This window comes from Cydia fagiglandana, chromosome 8, assembly GCF_963556715.1.
Source record: "Cydia fagiglandana chromosome 8, ilCydFagi1.1, whole genome shotgun sequence".
NCBI classification, from domain to species: Eukaryota; Metazoa; Arthropoda; class Insecta; order Lepidoptera; family Tortricidae; genus Cydia; species Cydia fagiglandana.
The window spans coordinates 19,534,875-19,551,711 of NC_085939.1; the positions used below are offsets into that span (position 1 = coordinate 19,534,875).

The following is a 16,837-nucleotide window of genomic DNA, read 5'->3' on the forward strand; positions in this document are numbered from 1 at the left end:
CAATTATTTGATTAAGTTTGAGGCCTAATCGTCTTCACGTATCTAATAAAACAAAAAGGTACTTAAGTATTTTTTTACTGCTGTCATCCATGACATTTATTTTTACCGTGATTGTGTACATAAGTTTTTACTGTCTGTAAGTACACGTAATACAGTAAAACCTAGCGCGAAAAATACTTTATTGATAAAACCAAAGGCACTGCATGGTTCATATATATTCATGGGCCGCCTATTTTCTTAAATTTCAATAAAAAAATATTAATTAAAATAAGTAAAAATTTGCTTACACGATCTAGTTTCTGTTATATCTCATTAATTCGACTATAAGTCGAGTAACTGCGTTTACTGCTACACTTATAGCACATGTTGTCGCCATGTTTATGGATTTATAGTCCGGTGGCCGACTGCATGAAACCCTACCTGATAAAAAAATAGAATAATCCTACTCTGTGGGGGTAGCTGACTTTTAGCAGCTTCAACTGCTCTTGGTCGGCCGTGGCTTAACTTGGCAAATTTTGCGCAAATGGCAAAAAAGTGGTACAAATATTCATCAAAAAAACAAAAGTGGTCAGCTACATCCTATGTTGGCAGGTTCCTGTGTCCGACCGAATTTGTGGTACCACGTGAGCTACAATTTACTTCATCGAAAAATAGAATGTCACTTGTATGGTAGGATTGCTGCCATTCACATTTTTTTAATGCGGACGGACTGCAAAAGCTATCAGGCTAAGGTGAGGCCGACCAAGACATACGTCAACAAATTTAATGTAGGTATTACAATCAGTTTTTTTCATTCTATTTTTCGATGAGGTAAATTGAAGTTGTCACGTGGTACCATAAATTCGGTCGAACACAGGAACCTGCCAACACAGGATGTAGCTGACCACTTTTGTTTTGCTGTCCTCAAAGGCAGCTATCCTACCCTGCAAGTTTCATTCTATTATACGATGGGGTTTTTTTTTTGATGAATTTTTGTGCCACTATTTTGCCATTTACGCAAAATTTGCGAAATTAAGCCGCGGCCGACCAAGAGCAGTTGATGCTACTAAAAGACAGCTACCCCTACAGAGTAGGATTTTCTATTTTTTTATCAGGTAGGGTTTCATGCATTTGGCCACCGGACTATATTGAAACGTACAACATGGCTGACTTGTGCTGTTAATGTAGTTCAAAACTCTTTAAAAGTACTCTAAGCTGAATACATTTTGAATAAAACCTGTAAATACACTGTTGTAGTTTGTAACCTTCTTTGTGTAGACAAACGTTAAGTCTTCTATTTTCTATTTTTGATATATTTTAAAATATTTTAAAATTGCTTAGTTACCTTACTTCGAATAAAACACTCGTGTCATAAACATCTCTTTCTTACATTATTTTACAAGTACCCAGTTTTTACAACACGTTATCAGCACGAATGCTATAATTTATAACGCAAAGTTTAGTGTAATGTGTATTTAGTAAAATATTGAGTTGTAGTGATTGTGTGATGAAAATAATAAAAATCGTAAATATGTCACACGAATCGGGAGATGTTTCGAGTGTTTCTAATTCCCGTTCAAGCTCATCTATTCCATCGTTTTCTCTGAGGAGCAAAGATGGATACCCTGCGTGGAAATTTAAGATGCGCAATTACCTATTGCACGAGGATCTGTGGGAGACAATCGGTGGCTACCCTGAAGGAGACACGACCCCTGCCTCTACAAAGGTACGAAAAGATTCGAAAGCCCTGGCAAAGATATGTTTGACAGTAGATGGTGCGGCAATCATTCATGTTAGATGTGCGAAAACCGCAGCCGAAGCATGGAAATCTTTGCAGAAAGCTTTTGAGGACAAGGGAATGGGACGAAGACTTTCTTTAGAGCGAAAATTGTACAGGTTGAGTCTGTCGGACTTTTCGAATATGGAACTGTACATTAACGCAGTTATGTCAACCGCACAGGATCTGGCGGATATAGATGTAGTCTTAGAGGATAAGTCTATTGCTGCGATACTTTTGGGAGGTCTCACTCCAAAATACGAACCTCTCATTATGGCTTTAGAAAACTGTAATGTTGATGTGACTACAGACTTAAGGCCAAACCACACCGGATGCGTGTGCGTGACGTGCGCGTGCACGTACGCGTCCCGCTGCGTTGTAGAATATGAAAACTCATAAGAGAGGACACACCGCTTGCGTGACGTGTGCGTGACGTGCGCGTACGCGTGACTTGCACGCAACGCAGCTCCGACGAGACAAACCGGCTGCGTGCTGCGTACAAGCCTGCACGCAGCGGAGCGGCAACGTCGCTTCGATGCGTGTAGTGATGACGTTGTATTTACCGGCGTTCCCTATGAGAGGGCGAACCGGGCAGGTTCGGACACGCACCGCTCGGTGCTGCATAGGTGCTGTGCGTGTACACGCGCGGCTCTGTTGTGTTTATTTACAACTCGGCCGGTGCGCGTGGAGGTTTTTATAATGGATTGCGAAATGAAAGAAAAACTTATTGAAGTAGTGCGCAAATACGAATGTATTTATAATCAAAAACACAAAGATTATAAAAATTCGACGTATAAAAACTTGTTATGGGAACAGATCGGTGTCGCAATTGGAATAGAAGGTAAGTCTATGTTTTGTTTTAGGCTATACTTTTTGTCTTGTGTATTTTGTGCGTGCGTCGTCAATAATTTTATTCTCGAGTATCTCGATTAAAATAGGTGACAAATTTTTCCCTAATTGCAATTGCGGCATTAGGTGACCTTGCATTTGTACGACGCAAAGGCATTAATGCACCGCCTTCCAAGTTTTGACTCGTTGCTGCATTTTCGGGCAAGTTTTGACTCGAAGTCGGTTCATTTGGAAGCATTCGCATCATGTCGCCGTGTTTAATTCTAACAAAATTGTGCAAGCAGCATGCAGCCTTTGTAACGTGAATGGCTTTTTCAATATGGCATTCCATAGGTCTATGGAAAATTCGCCATTTTTCTGCTAAAATTCCGAATGTGTTTTCGACGACACGACGTGCACGACAGAGCCTGTAATTATATCTTCGTTTTCTTTGGTCATGTATAGTTGTTGCTCCGGGAAATGGGCGCATTAAGAATGTTTGCAGAGCAAAACCTTCATCGCCGAGTAAAACGTGTGGCACTGGTTCGGTAGTACCAGGCAGAGGCTTCGGAGGCAGTAACTGTTTATCGTGTAGATATTGACGATAAAACGCTGAATTTTCAAAAATGTTACTATCACTGTGGCGGCCGTAACTGCCAACGTCTATCACGGTAAATTTATAAAATGGGTCGGCGACGGCAAACAACACGATTGAAAAAAAATTTTTGTAACAGTAATAGTTTGAACCACTGTTGCGAGGGCATTCTACCCGAACATGCTTTCCGTCTGCGCTACCGACGGCGTTTGGGAAGTTCCAAATCTCTCGATAGCCCAACTCCGATTGTTTCCAAATCTCTTCAGTAGGGCTAGGCATATATATAGGTTGTAAACATTCCCAAATAGCTTTTGATACTTCTTCTACTATTATAGAAACAGTGCTTCGTCCAATGCGGAATGAAAATGAAATTGTTAGAAAAGAGTCACCAGTTCTTATGTACCTGAAAAACATATAAACTTATTTTTATACGAGTATATCGGGTAATTCCAAAAATCTTATATAAGGTGTATTCGGGTAATTCCGAATGTTATAAACCGTCAGATAAATACAATAAGTGACTCTTCTTATGATGGAATATTGGACATATTAACCTGTAGGTATTTCGAAATTATACGTCATACGAAATTACCCGAATACTCCTTACTTGTATAACTTTATATTTTTGTTCAGATTATATATAATTTTAGTAATTGTTTAAGGTACCAAAGCCAAGGAAGCCTGGAGAACGTTGAGAGACGGATATATTAGGCACAAAAAACAAGTGAAAGGACAAACGGGTTCGAGTAGGAAATATTCAAATTATACATGGAGTTCCCACCTGACATTTCTTGATGGAACGCTCGAGCTACGACCTACTGGCTCTAATGTTAGACCTACGCAGGCATACTCAGATCCGCCACAGTCTTCATTGGCCGGACGATCCCAATCACCGTCACCACCTCCACAACGATCACCATCTTCACCACCACCTCCAACGCAACCACAAACACCAGTTGCACCACAATCTCGGCCATCTTCGCAAACACAACAACAACCAAGTACATTGCCGTCGTCAACGCCACGTACAACAAAAAAAAGGAATGACAGCGACATGGGACTAGACACCACTGACAGAGTTCTTGACTATCTCAGAAATAAAAAAAAGAGGGAGTGGGATAGTGTTGACCATTTGTTTATGAGCTATGCTAAAACTTTTAAGAAACTATCACTTAGAAAACAAGGCAAAATAAAAGTTGAGTTGGCGAAAATGTTCGCTGAGGCTGAATTGGATGATCTAGAAAATAATGCAACAACTAACCCCGACCTAAACATTGAACCCTCCTCACCGGTAATAATACTGTCTCCGGCGTATTCCATAATATCTGACGATTCAGGTGACCTAAGCCAGTCTTTATTGTTCAATAACTCTCAGGAAGAAGTACCCACTCCCACTGCCGATGATGACACACAGGTCCTTGATCTATCAAATTTACAATGATCTCAAGATTAAAATACCTAATAGTAATATTAATTGTTTTCAGTTCCTACTTTGTATTTGTTGATTGTCTTAGTTCATTGATTTTAAGATAATAATAATATTACATGTTAATAGTTTTGAGTTCCTATTTTGTATTTGTTGATTGTTTTAGTTAATTGATTCATTAAGTTTTATGACAATAAGGGCCACTTGCCCCATCCCACTAACCCGGAGTTAACCGGTTAAACCTACCGGTTACCAGTACAATTTGACACTGGGTTAACGGTTTAACCGCTTAACCCCCGGTTAGTGGGATGGTGCAAGTGGCCCTATTTAAGTGCTTTTAAAATACAAACCTTAAACAAACTGCTAGCCTTTCTCTGGTTCCTATAGCCTTCCTGTAGTTAGTGTCATTTTTTAATATATGAGGTCTCACTAAATCATGTAACTCTTCAAAAGAATCTCTTGACATGTGGAAATACCAGTAAAAACGATCTTCGTGAGACTCAAGTTCACGGCATAGGTTATGATATTCACTATGATCCCCTCTTTTTCCATTGATTTCGTGAATCCACACTCTTTTAGGTTTCGTTGGAGTATTTTGCGTTAAAAGTAAGAGGAGTGCCTCCTCTTCATCCGATGAACTGCTATCAAACATTGCTAATCGTCTAGATACACTAGGGACTAGGGAATAGTACGGAAATGGCGGCGGTCGTGCACGCAGCCTGCACGCAGAGCTGCAGCGTGCGCCTGCGTGACGTGTACAGCACTCTGCGTGGCGTGCGTTGCGTGACGTGCGCGTCACCCGGTGTGACAGGGGTGCTGCGCACGTCACGCAACGCACGCCACGCAACGTGCTGCACACGCAGCCGGTGTGGCTCGGCCTTTAGTTAAGACAAAACTACTAAATGAAATGTCCAAGGATGCGGCTACACCATTAGAATCGGTTTTTCATGCGAAAAGGAAGCCGAAGTCAAAGAAGAAGGATCTGGTTTGTTACGACTGTAAGATGCCTGGACATAAGCGACCAGACTGTCCGATGAGAGGCAAGAAGGAGAAAGCAAATGAGGTAACTGTCAACGATACGACATTTACAGCTCTTAATACTTCTGGCAGCTCAAGTAAGGACATCATTTACGTAGATTCGGGCTGTACTAGACACATGACTTCTAGACGAGATTGGTTTCAGAGTCTTACGATACAGAATCAAGGTACCGTTACTGTCGCAAACGGAGAACAGATTAAGTGCTGCGGAATTGGAAACATATCAATAAACACACCCGAGAACGTGGTCAACAAGATCAGTGACGTTGATTTTGTACCAAATTTAAAAGCTAATTTGTTATCTGTATACAAAACTGTTCAAAAGGGTTTTATATGTGTTTTTGATATTAATGGATGTAACTTTTATAAATCTGATAATTTTCGTTTTACAGGTGAATCTGTTGCTCATGCCTCGCCCTGTGGTGGACTGTACGTTTTAGACGGTGCTGTCAATGTTCCCGAGAATGTGGCAGATAATTATATGACACAGGATGTGCACTCTGACTGTCAGGATAGTTATCAACTTTGGCATAAGAGGCTAGGACATTTGTGTCGCATAGGCATGAACCAACTGAAGAATCACGAGGTAGGCGTAAAGTATTCAGTAGTAGATAAAAATAGTTGCATCGCTTGCGTGGAAGGTAAACAAGCGAGGAAACCTTTCAAGAAGGTAGCGTTTAATAGGGCTACTTCCCCGTTAGAGCTGATCCATATGGATCTCATGGGACCAGTGTCTACAACCTCTTTTCAAGGAAATAGGTACATGCTAACGATAGTAGACGATTATACGCGAAAGGTGTTTGCTTATTTCATTTCTTCCAAAACAGAGGTAAAAAATAAATTCTGTCTGTTTCAAACCTTTGTTGAAAATCAATTAGACAAGAAAATAAAAGCGGTTAGGACTGACGGAGGTAAGGAGTTCGTTAATAAAGAGTTTGTTGATTATCTTGTTTCGAAAGGTATCGAGCATCAAACGACGACGCCTTACAGTCCTCAACAGGTTGGAGTCGCGGAGCGCACACATCGTTCGATTACAGAGAAGGCGCGGACGTTGCTAGCTGAAAGCTCACTGTCAAAAGCATTCTGGGAAGACGCATTTCCAGTTGCCGTATACCTAAAGAATAGGTCTCCTCATCCAGCCTTAGGTGGACAAATTCCAAATGACAGGTGGTATGGTCGTAGAGGTGATCTTAGTCACCTGAAAGTGTTCGGATGTAGAGCACTTGTCCATATACCCTCGTGTCACAGAAGGAAATTAGATGTCAAGGCACAAGAAGCGATTTTCGTAGGTTATTTAGAAAATCCAGGTACTTATATATTTAGGGATCCTGCTTACCCACGAAAAATGTTTATGTCCAGAGATGCAACCTTTTTTGAGAATTGTTTTACAGAGCTGAAGCAGAGTTCACTAGAACCTGAGGTACAGTCAGACTCTATTTTATTGTTCGAAGATAAAAGAGAGACCGAGTCTGAAGACTGTCAAGATTGTCAATTTTATGACTGTGACGAGAGCAACGACCCTGCACCACCGCCTTCGCCGATAAATCTAGAAAGTGCCGAAGATTTAGTATCTATGGAAGAGCGAGAGCCCTTCAGTGAACCACGGCTACCTAGTGCGGATGAAGAGCCAGCAAGTGTGGAAGAGGAATCTCATACTGAGCCAAGATACCCCTCAAGAAATAGGAAACCACCAGATTTCCTAACTTACAACGTGTCTACGGCTGATTCTCGAGAACCTACAACATATCTTGAAGCTACTCAAGCCGATGATGCAGATAAGTGGAGGCATGCTATGGCTGATGAGTATAGTTCATTGAAAAAACTCCACACATGGGACCTAGTAGATAAGCCTAATAAAAAGGTGATACCATGTAAATGGGTTTACAAAATTAAAAAGGACGCGTACGGTAATATAACCAAGTATAAAGCGAGACTCGTCGTGAAAGGCTTTCATCAAGTGGAGGGAGTAGACTACGATGAGACGTTTGCACCTGTGATTCGCCATTCTTCCCTCCGCACTTTATTTGCTTTAGCTGCAGAGATGGGGTTAAAAATGAAGCACTTGGATGTCGATACCGCGTTCCTAAACGGAGATTTAGAAGAAGAAGTTTTCATGGAGCAACCACTTGGTTTCATCGAAAAGGGCAAAGAAAACAAGGTTTGTTTGCTGAAGAAATCCCTTTACGGCCTTAAGCAGGCACCGCGAGCATGGAACAAAAAGTTGAATGAAACACTTTTGAAAATAGGTTTTACAGGAACTCCTTCCGAGCCTTGTGTATATACGAAACTTTTTGGTAAGGAACTCGTGATATTGGGTATTTTTGTCGATGACATAATTGTCTTCTTTAAATCTGATTCGACGTTTGACACTGTCAAAACGAATTTGTCGAAATATTTTTCTTTGAAAGATCTCGGAATATTAAAATGTTATTTAGGTTTACAAATTGAATGCGATTCCGAGTGTGTTAAATTAAATCAGCGGAGTTACATTCTTTCCATACTGGAAAAATTTAACATGAAGGATTGTAAGACTGTGGATACTCCTCTAGTTAAAAAGAATATGGAAAGAAGAACTGATGGTCAAGAAGGTGAGTCTTATCCGTATCAAAACTTAATAGAATGCCTCATGTATCTTATGGTAAACTCACGACCCGATATCGCTTACGCTACGAGCTATTTAAGCCAGTTTAATACGTGTTTTACTAAGGAACACTGGAATGCTGCGAAAAGGGTTCTGCAGTACCTGAAGGGTACTTTAAATTACTCCTTGGTTTACAGGAAGAGTGGAGAACCTTTAAAAGGCTTTAGTGACGCGGACTGGGCAAATTGTCCGATTGACAGAAGGTCGTACACTGGATACACTTTCAAGTTAAGTGGAGGTCCAGTATCCTGGGAGTCCAAGAAGCAGCCTGCAGTGGCTTTATCTTCAGCCGAATCGGAATATATGGCACTAGCGTCTGCCACGAAGGAAGCATGCTACTTACGACGGTTTATCTATGAGATAACAGGTAAATTGCATATAGTTAATTTAGCTTCTGACAGTAAGAGTGCCATCAACCTCGTTCGAAATCCTGTACACCACAACAGGACTAAGCATATAGATACCAGATTTCACTTTATTAGGGAAAAGGTGTCTAATAATGTTGTTAAATTAGAATATATTAAAAGTAGTGACATGCCTGCTGATGTACTAACGAAGCCACTAGGACCTATAGTACATAAACGGTGTATACTTAACTTAGGATTAGAGACTTAAGTTTTTTTTTTGTTTGTGTTTGTCTGGCACAACTTCGATTAAGGGCGGCTGTTGTAGTTTGTAACCTTCTTTGTGTAGACAAACGTTAAGTCTTCTATTTTCTATTTTTGATATATTTTAAAATATTTTAAAATTGCTTAGTTACCTTACTTCGAATAAAACACTCGTGTCATAAACATCTCTTTCTTACATTATTTTACAAGTACCCAGTTTTTACAACATACACTTCAGCTCCTATAACAGCGGTTTGAGCTCCATTACCCGAATTATGATATAAGCGCGCTGTTACAGCAGCATTGTTGCCAAATGGTTATTGGATTGCTTTTAATAGGCTTTTATAGCAACAGAGAAGAGAGTTGAGTAACAGTTGTATTAAAGCGCCTTATTCAGACAATTAGCTATTCTATAGCTGTTATATGATTTTAATAGAACAATTATGCTGAATAAAAGTGATTTAGTAGCGCTAATTCAGCATTTATTAAAAGGTGGAATAAAAGTGCTAAAAGATAGTGCTATAAACGTTTATACGGCATGATTATAGCACTAATTAGCGAAAATTGCTAAATAGTCGAGTTAACCGCTATTATACGATATATTGGTGTTTCAACAACCGTAACTCGGCTGTTATACGATTACAGGCTGAATAAATCAATTCTTATACGACTATTTTGCTAGTTGGGTACCTAGGTATTTAAGTACGTTGTAGATAACACATGTCGAATGAGTTGTATTAGGCACGCAAATAAATGATTTATGATTTAGTGACAACTATGCGTACACATACATAATGTATATGTTATGTCTACTGGTTAAAATATATATTACAAGTCGGTCAGCTTTGTAAATCCCTTATTAGGGCAAGCTGTGATAGGAATAAAGCCGAAGGCCCTTCTTTCTTTAGCTGTGAATAAGGCCCTACAGACAAAGATGTAATTTAAAATCGCTCTTATGGGCAACCAAACTAGACCTTTTGCTTCTACACAACACACGAATGAAGATGAAAGTATAGATAACGTTCGACGTGTTGCCTTGTCGCACTTGTAAATTCGTAAGTAAGTGTGACAGGGAGGCAACATGTCGAAAGGCCCTCGGGGTAGGCCCTCTGTTGCGTTTGTTTGTTTATAATCTGGGATCTGGGTTAAGCCGGGCTTGCTTTGAAATGTTTATTGTTAAAAAACTGACATAAAACATTGTGATTTTTAGTAACGATAACTTTGTTTTGTTTATGTTATCTATGCATGATTGGCATTGCTATTTTTAAGAGTGACATTCCATTTCCAACTGCAGCTGCAATACTCTTCATTTTACTATGGAAATTGACAATGACAGCGACGCGTTTCCATAGTAAAATGAACAGTATTGCAGCTGCAGTTGGAAATGGAATGTCACTTTAACACTTTCATCATGGTTACAGTTACCGACAGTGTCTGTCTACCTGAGTGAAATGAAAAGGACATACGCGTTAGTAGAGTTAAACCAAGAAACGTCTGTAGAGATGTTGACAGCACGCGCAATGCAGGTGTTATTTTAAACGTCAAACTTCTATGAAATTATGAAGTACAAATAACACTGGCACTGCGTCTGTCAAAATCTCTGCAGACTTTTCTTGGTCTAACTCGAGTTACCTCGTAATAGTGATTTATCTTTTATTTGACACGTGTTTTAGCTTCTTTTAATATGAATCATATGAAGTGGCACTTAACCGATTATATAAAAAATGTGACTTTTGTAACCATCTGGCAACACTGAATGATTCATCTTTACATCGAGAACTGATATATCCGAGTAAACGTCGCGACAGACAAGTTTAAACACGTTTATCTGGCGCAGACACTCGTTGTAAAATATGGCCACATTTTCGCGAGTCTGGCGATAATTCGCGGCGATTATTCGGAATCAGGGGCCTTATTCTAGGACATACCTTTGACATATAAAATTCAGTTCAGTAAAATCACAACCGAACATTCGACCAAAATTATTCGTATTCGACAAATCTACGTATTCAGCCCAACGATATGAAAATTCTATCCGAATAAGGTCCTGTCAGATCGTCACGTCGAGCTAATGAAGAAAACCTCCTAATAAGTCTCAGGTTACCATTAATTTAATCAAAAAGTCTCGGCATAATTGCCTGCTCTGATCTAATTAGAATGGATCTAATAGAATTACTCATTCCTTTCGGTGGAGCCATTTTTTTAGTGGAGTTCAGCGTTTATATTTTTAATTCTGATTTAATGTTTTTCTTTTTAAATGATATTCTGTTTTAGCTTTAATGTTTTCATTTAAGCTGAAACAGTTTACTAGGTAATATCACAGAATAAATAATATTACTAAGTACAGAAGACTCACTCTCTAACAAAACGCGTCTGTTACGATCAGCACAGATATGGCCGCTAGGTGGCGACAGCGCCACGCGAGGCTTATGGCAAACCCCAAAATTGGGGCCGAACGGATGTACTTTTAGCTACCTGTAGCAAAGCGACGAAATCGCAGAGTGAGACACGCCTGGTAATATGAAAAACTGTCATATTGAAACCAGCCCCCCACCTTCCACCTTCAGAGAGGGGGTGAGAGCAAAAACTAAAGTGTGACTCCGTCTCTGTCAAGCACAGAACGCATTAGGCGAAAACTATGTTGATGACTGCGCATTTACACTTCGTATGGAGGAAACGTGGAAAGAAACGCATTAGACCAGTGCAAATGTGACGAAGTTTAGAAAAAGGTTCCACTTTGTCGGCGGTTCTAGTTTCCGAGTTTATTACCTACCAGTTCAGCAGTTCAGTTCAATGAAAACTGACGAAACTTACCGAAATCTGTCTTTGAATATTTTGATTGCACCTATTTACATATATGTACCTACATCAAACGAGCACGACGGAGATGCATCACAAAACATTTTCCCTTATTCCAATTACGGTTGTTCGTGTTTCCTTTCGCACGTATATCGGATACGGATGAATAACCAAACACAAATTTGGTTCGTATTTGTGAACCATTTTCTTTTAGATAGGCGATCGACCGATCGTTCCAGTAATTTTCCAGGGATTTTGAACAGCGCGCGCTAAAGTAAGGTATACAGTTGTACTTAAAGCAATGCCCCACACAAAGCAAGTGAAGAGGCAAGTAGCCGGTCGAGTAGCCAAGTACTGCAACAATACGTTCGTTGACAAAGAGACCTGCGGGCTCGTTACCTTGAGGCATATTCGAAATTTAAAAATAATATCTTGATTTTATCTTCTTATATCTTATAAATGTGCGAGCAAATATGTAAAGGCACAGAATAAATAATAGTAGAAAAGAAAACAACATTTCAACCTTATCTTGTGTAAATAAAAACCGGACAAGTGCGAGTCAGACTCGCCCACCGAGGGTTCCGTATTTTTTTAGTATTTATTGTTATAGCGGCAACAGAAATATATTATCTGTGGTAATTTCAACTGTCTAATAGCTATCACGGTTCATGAGATACAGCCTGATGCCAGTGCCAGACAGACGGACAGTTGAGTCTTAGTAATAGAGTCCCGTTTTTACCCTTTGGGTACGAACCCTAAAAAGTACATAAACTTAATTTTACCCGACTCAAACAAATCCGTTCCGTTCTAAATTCGGTGTGTTTTTATCATGTACTCTAAAATAATCCCACCTAAATCCGTGCAAAACATGACGCAATGTAAAAATTAGGTCAACGTTTTTCAGCACGCTATTAATCCTTGTAAATCAGGAGTGGCGTGAAGACTGACCATACATACATACACTGAGAGAAAAGTACAACAAAAACACAGTTAGAATTACAAAAATAAACTTAATCCGGGGACAAGGAGAGTTAACTAATAGGAACAAATTGACTTTTGCAATTTCTATTAGTTCTTGCAATTTCTATTATCTGTTTGTTGAAATTATATTTGGGATTACTGAGCTGTTTGTAGAAATAAACTTTACAGAAATAGTGAGACGTCCATTTATTTATTTTTCTTCTTAGGCTAGGTCATTTATAAAATGAATATAAAAGTAAAATACAAAAACACATAAAAAACAACAAAAAATAAGTATAAACACATTATAAAAAACCTAACCTAGGGTGCCGCCAGCAGCGGGGCAGGGCCCAAGCTGCCGGTGGTCAGGGCCGCAGAGAGAGGAACCGGCGGACTATCCGCGCCGTGTCCAAGATCACCGCCTTCTGCATCTGACCCTTGATCCAACCACCTAGCGAGAGTCTCTCAAGATGTCGGTCGAGACTCTTCGCTATTAGACCGTTCACTGAAACGACTATCGGGACAATGATCGTCGAATCAACATCCCACATAGCGGTTATCTCGTGAGCCAAGTCTAGGTACTTACTGGACTTGTCCTTCTCGGCTTTCACGAGATTCTCATCATGGGGGATGGTGATGTCAACGAGCACGGCCCGACGTTGCGATCGATCTATTATCACGATGTCAGGCTTATTGGCTACAATAGTCCTGTCAGTGATGATAGATCGATCCCAATAGAGCGTGGCACGACCATTCTCGAGAACAGGCGCAGGTAAGTACTTGTAGTACGGTACTTCGCGGTCCACAAGGCCGTATAGAAGAGCAAGTTGCTGGTGAATAATCCTGGCTACGAGATTATGTCTGTGCAAGTACTCACCGTTAGCAAGATGAGAACAACCGGAAATGATATGCCTGAGTGATTCTCCGGGACGGCGGCATGCCCGACAAATGTCGACCGTACCGTCCTTCAGAATATATTTCCGATAGTTGTTCGTCATCATCACTTCGTCCGCAATTGCACAGGCAAAACCCTCGGTTTCTCCGAAGAGGTCCCCGAATCGTAACCAGTTCACCGACGCGAGCAGGTCCACATCGGGTCCCGTGAGGGCCTTGTAGAACCGCCCGTGTAGCACCTTACTCTCCCATGCCGCCTTGCGATCCGCAGTACTTAGTACCACAGGTTTGCGCCAGTTCTCGTTTGCCAAGGAGAGCGGCGTGAGGTTCCTGTCTACTGCCACCACATCACGATGCATCCCACACTCGTTGTTAAGGAAATAATTCCTGAGATTGTACACCTCGCGGTTGTGGAGATCCTTGGCGTTTAGGAAGCCTCGGCCTCCACACTTCCGTGGGATGTACAATCTCATAACCGACGAGCGTGGGTGTAGCATGCGATGTGTGGTGAGCAGTGGTCGGACCCTCCGATCCAGGGCGTCCAGCTCGGTCTGAGTCCACCTTAGTATGCCAAAGGAGTATGTGAGGAGGGGCATTACCCAGGCGTTGAAGGCGCGCACTTTGTTGCCTCCTGACAAAAGACTGTTAAGGACTTTTGTGAGCCGACTGAAAAAGCGCTCCTTCACCGACCGTCTAATACCCTCATCATCAATACCCAACGACTGTGACATACCAAGGTATTTATAGGTTTCTGATTCAGAGATAGATCTGAAAGACATTGTCTCAGAAAGTTGTAAATTTGTTGAATTTACAACCCTCCCCCGCTGTACATGCATAACCGCACATTTATCGACACCAAACTCCATGTTGATGGCACTACTGAAGACTTCGGTGGTTTTCAGTAGCTCCAACAAGCCTTGGGTATTTGGTGCAAATAATTTGAGGTCATCCATGTACAGAAGATGAGAAATAACTTCACCCTCTCTCCGAAGCCGGCAACCTAGTCCCAAATCCTTCAGCAGGGTGCTGAGGGGATTCAGAGCTAGGCAGACGTCCATAATTATTACTAAAACTTCATTTTTTCCCCCAGTACAGAACTGTTTTTTAATTCCTGGTGATGATTTTTCTCTCAGTGTACACCGTTTACAATGACATAAGAGTCACACAGTACATCTTGCTCCATTACGAAACCCTGTGCTATAATAGGCACATTACGTAACTGCGTGGAAAATTTAAAGGACCATAATGTACTGTAATATTTACGATACAAGAATTTTAATGTTTTAAATCGACACGAGAGAGACTAATATATATTCGATTTTCACCCACTTTCATCGGTCAAATAAACCTTAGCAAGTTTAACGTAGGTATCCGATGACAATGCAATAATACAGTTCCGTTAGCAAATAACACTGGAATACCTATACATTACAATACGTATGTACAGTTAAATTCAATTTACGATACTTCGATATATTAGCATGATGCAGCGTATTTCTTTTGTAGGTCTACCTACCAAACAGTTACTTATTGATTGTTTGCTTTTCAAGAAAATTGTGACCGTGTTTTTCAGCTGAAGTAGATGACGTTGTTAATTGAATTGTCAAACTTCAATTTTTGACAATCAGAGTAACCGTATAGTCGTCGTCTACAATGAGACATTATTGCTGTACAGTCAGCCAAGAAAGTGGTCTACCACTTTTCGACTCTATCATCTGATTAATAGAGTCGAAAAGTGGTAAACCACTTTCTTGGCTGACTGTACCATCGCATACGTTCTTAACTGACTGTCCATAAACCTTATTACAAAAGGCATAAGGTCCACCGATGGACAGTTAAGAGTATTGCTGTTTCATTTCAAAATGAGTGACGTTCGCCGCCGCATTACTGCCGGAATTGTGAAGTTCAGTCCTACACTCATTTTATCAAAATAATTGATGGACGGTAGTATTAATGTCGGCGGCCGATCGTAAGATCCGGCAATTCGTGAAACTCCTATGCACGAGACACATGAAAATTATATTTTCGTTCCCTGAGTCGACGAAGCCCCGCTACGCGGGGCCTCCTATTTCTGGGCGGTTTGCTTTTCGGGCATCTGAAGATTCTGAACCTGCCTAACAAACCTATTCTGTCTATCTATTGGTTTATTGTGACTGTCGTCAAAATATTACACAGGAACTTTACGATATGCCGGATCTTAGGATCGGCCGCCGACACTTGTAGGTACTGACAGCAACGCTCAGACTTAACTCAGGGCTCGGAAACCGTTCTCAACGCTCAAACCGGTTTCGTTCATTTGCCCGGGAACGAAATGAATTTCGTTTCCGTTTGCGGTTACCGGTTAAAGAACTGTTCTTTTGAAATAACGATTTACACCAATTACGTTCTCGTTTCGTTCTTGAGGAACGAAATAAACCGGTTAAATTGAAAACGTCGCAGCAAGATAAAATGAGTATTATTATTTGTAACCGGCAGAATATCAGTGCTTTCCTCGAAAAAGCGAAGCGTATCGCTGCGTAGGAATCATTTTGCGTCCTGCACGCAAAAACGTACGGCTGTGTGCGCCGAAATATGTTTTTTTGTTTATTGTTTTTTTATTACACCTCTACTTATTAATTAATTAGTGTATGTTTGTTACCTGTTTTTTCCTGTTTGTTAATAAATAGTTTCCAATGTTTTATTTTATAATTTTAATTTAATTTTTTTTATAGCCGATTTAGAATGATCATAGCATTAGGTATTATTGATTATTTTTATTATTTATTAAAATCAACCAATTATTTATTTATACAAGAAAACGAATCAGTTTTATATTTGCCACCATCATTAGCCCATCTGCTTGAAAATTAAAAAAAAACGGCCAAGTGCGAGTCAGACTCGCGTTGCAAGGGTTCCGTTCGTACATTAGAAATGAAACGTGAGTGAAAAACCCACAGAGTCGGATCAAAAACGAAGTAATTAAGTCCGACTCACGCTTGACTGCACATTTCTAAAATGTTTATCCTAAAATTATAAAAAAAAAATATTTGGATTCTCACAATGAGCTCTTTTATTTGATACATATCGACGCCCGAAAGCAAACACATAGTAACCCACACACGGTCAAAAAAAATTTAGTTGCATTTTTGGAATCCAATTTTTTCTGCGTCGATAGGTCGAATCCACGTGCCAATACGATGAAAAATGGGGAAAATAAGAACACAAGTTCTCGTTTTTCTTGAAATGTACTCAGCAAACACGCAGTAAATAGCAAAAAAACTCATTAATTTAAATCATTGTATTTACAGCATTT

At 40.3% G+C, this 16,837-nt stretch overlaps 1 protein-coding gene across 1 annotated transcript; it reads right to left on the reverse strand.

Moving 5' to 3' along the window:
• Positions 1–2,452: 2,452 nt before the first annotated feature.
• On the reverse strand, positions 2,453–5,302 carry LOC134667077 (uncharacterized). Its single transcript, XM_063524371.1, has 3 exons — positions 4,956–5,302; positions 3,384–3,582; positions 2,453–3,149 (listed from the first exon to the last, which is right to left on the reverse strand). Exons 1-3 carry the CDS (start codon positions 5,255–5,257, stop codon positions 2,667–2,669), a joined length of 984 nt encoding a protein of 327 aa, XP_063380441.1. The 5' UTR covers positions 5,258–5,302; the 3' UTR covers positions 2,453–2,666.
• Positions 5,303–16,837: the final 11,535 nt, after the last annotated feature.

What these genes read in the sequence shown, in the direction of transcription:
- LOC134667077 (XM_063524371.1), bottom strand. Translation starts at nt 5,257, where the DNA reads ATGTTTGATAGCAGTTCATCGGATGAAGAGGAGGCACTCCTCTTACTT. An exon ending in AGGCTAGCAGTTTGTTTAAG is followed by an intron (nt 3,583 to 4,955) that starts GTTTGTATTTTA and finishes TATGTTTTTCAG; the next exon opens with GTACATAAGAACTGGTGACT. An exon ending in TTTGGAACTTCCCAAACGCC is followed by an intron (nt 3,150 to 3,383) that starts GTCGGTAGCGCA and finishes CTGCCTCCGAAG; the next exon opens with CCTCTGCCTGGTACTACCGA.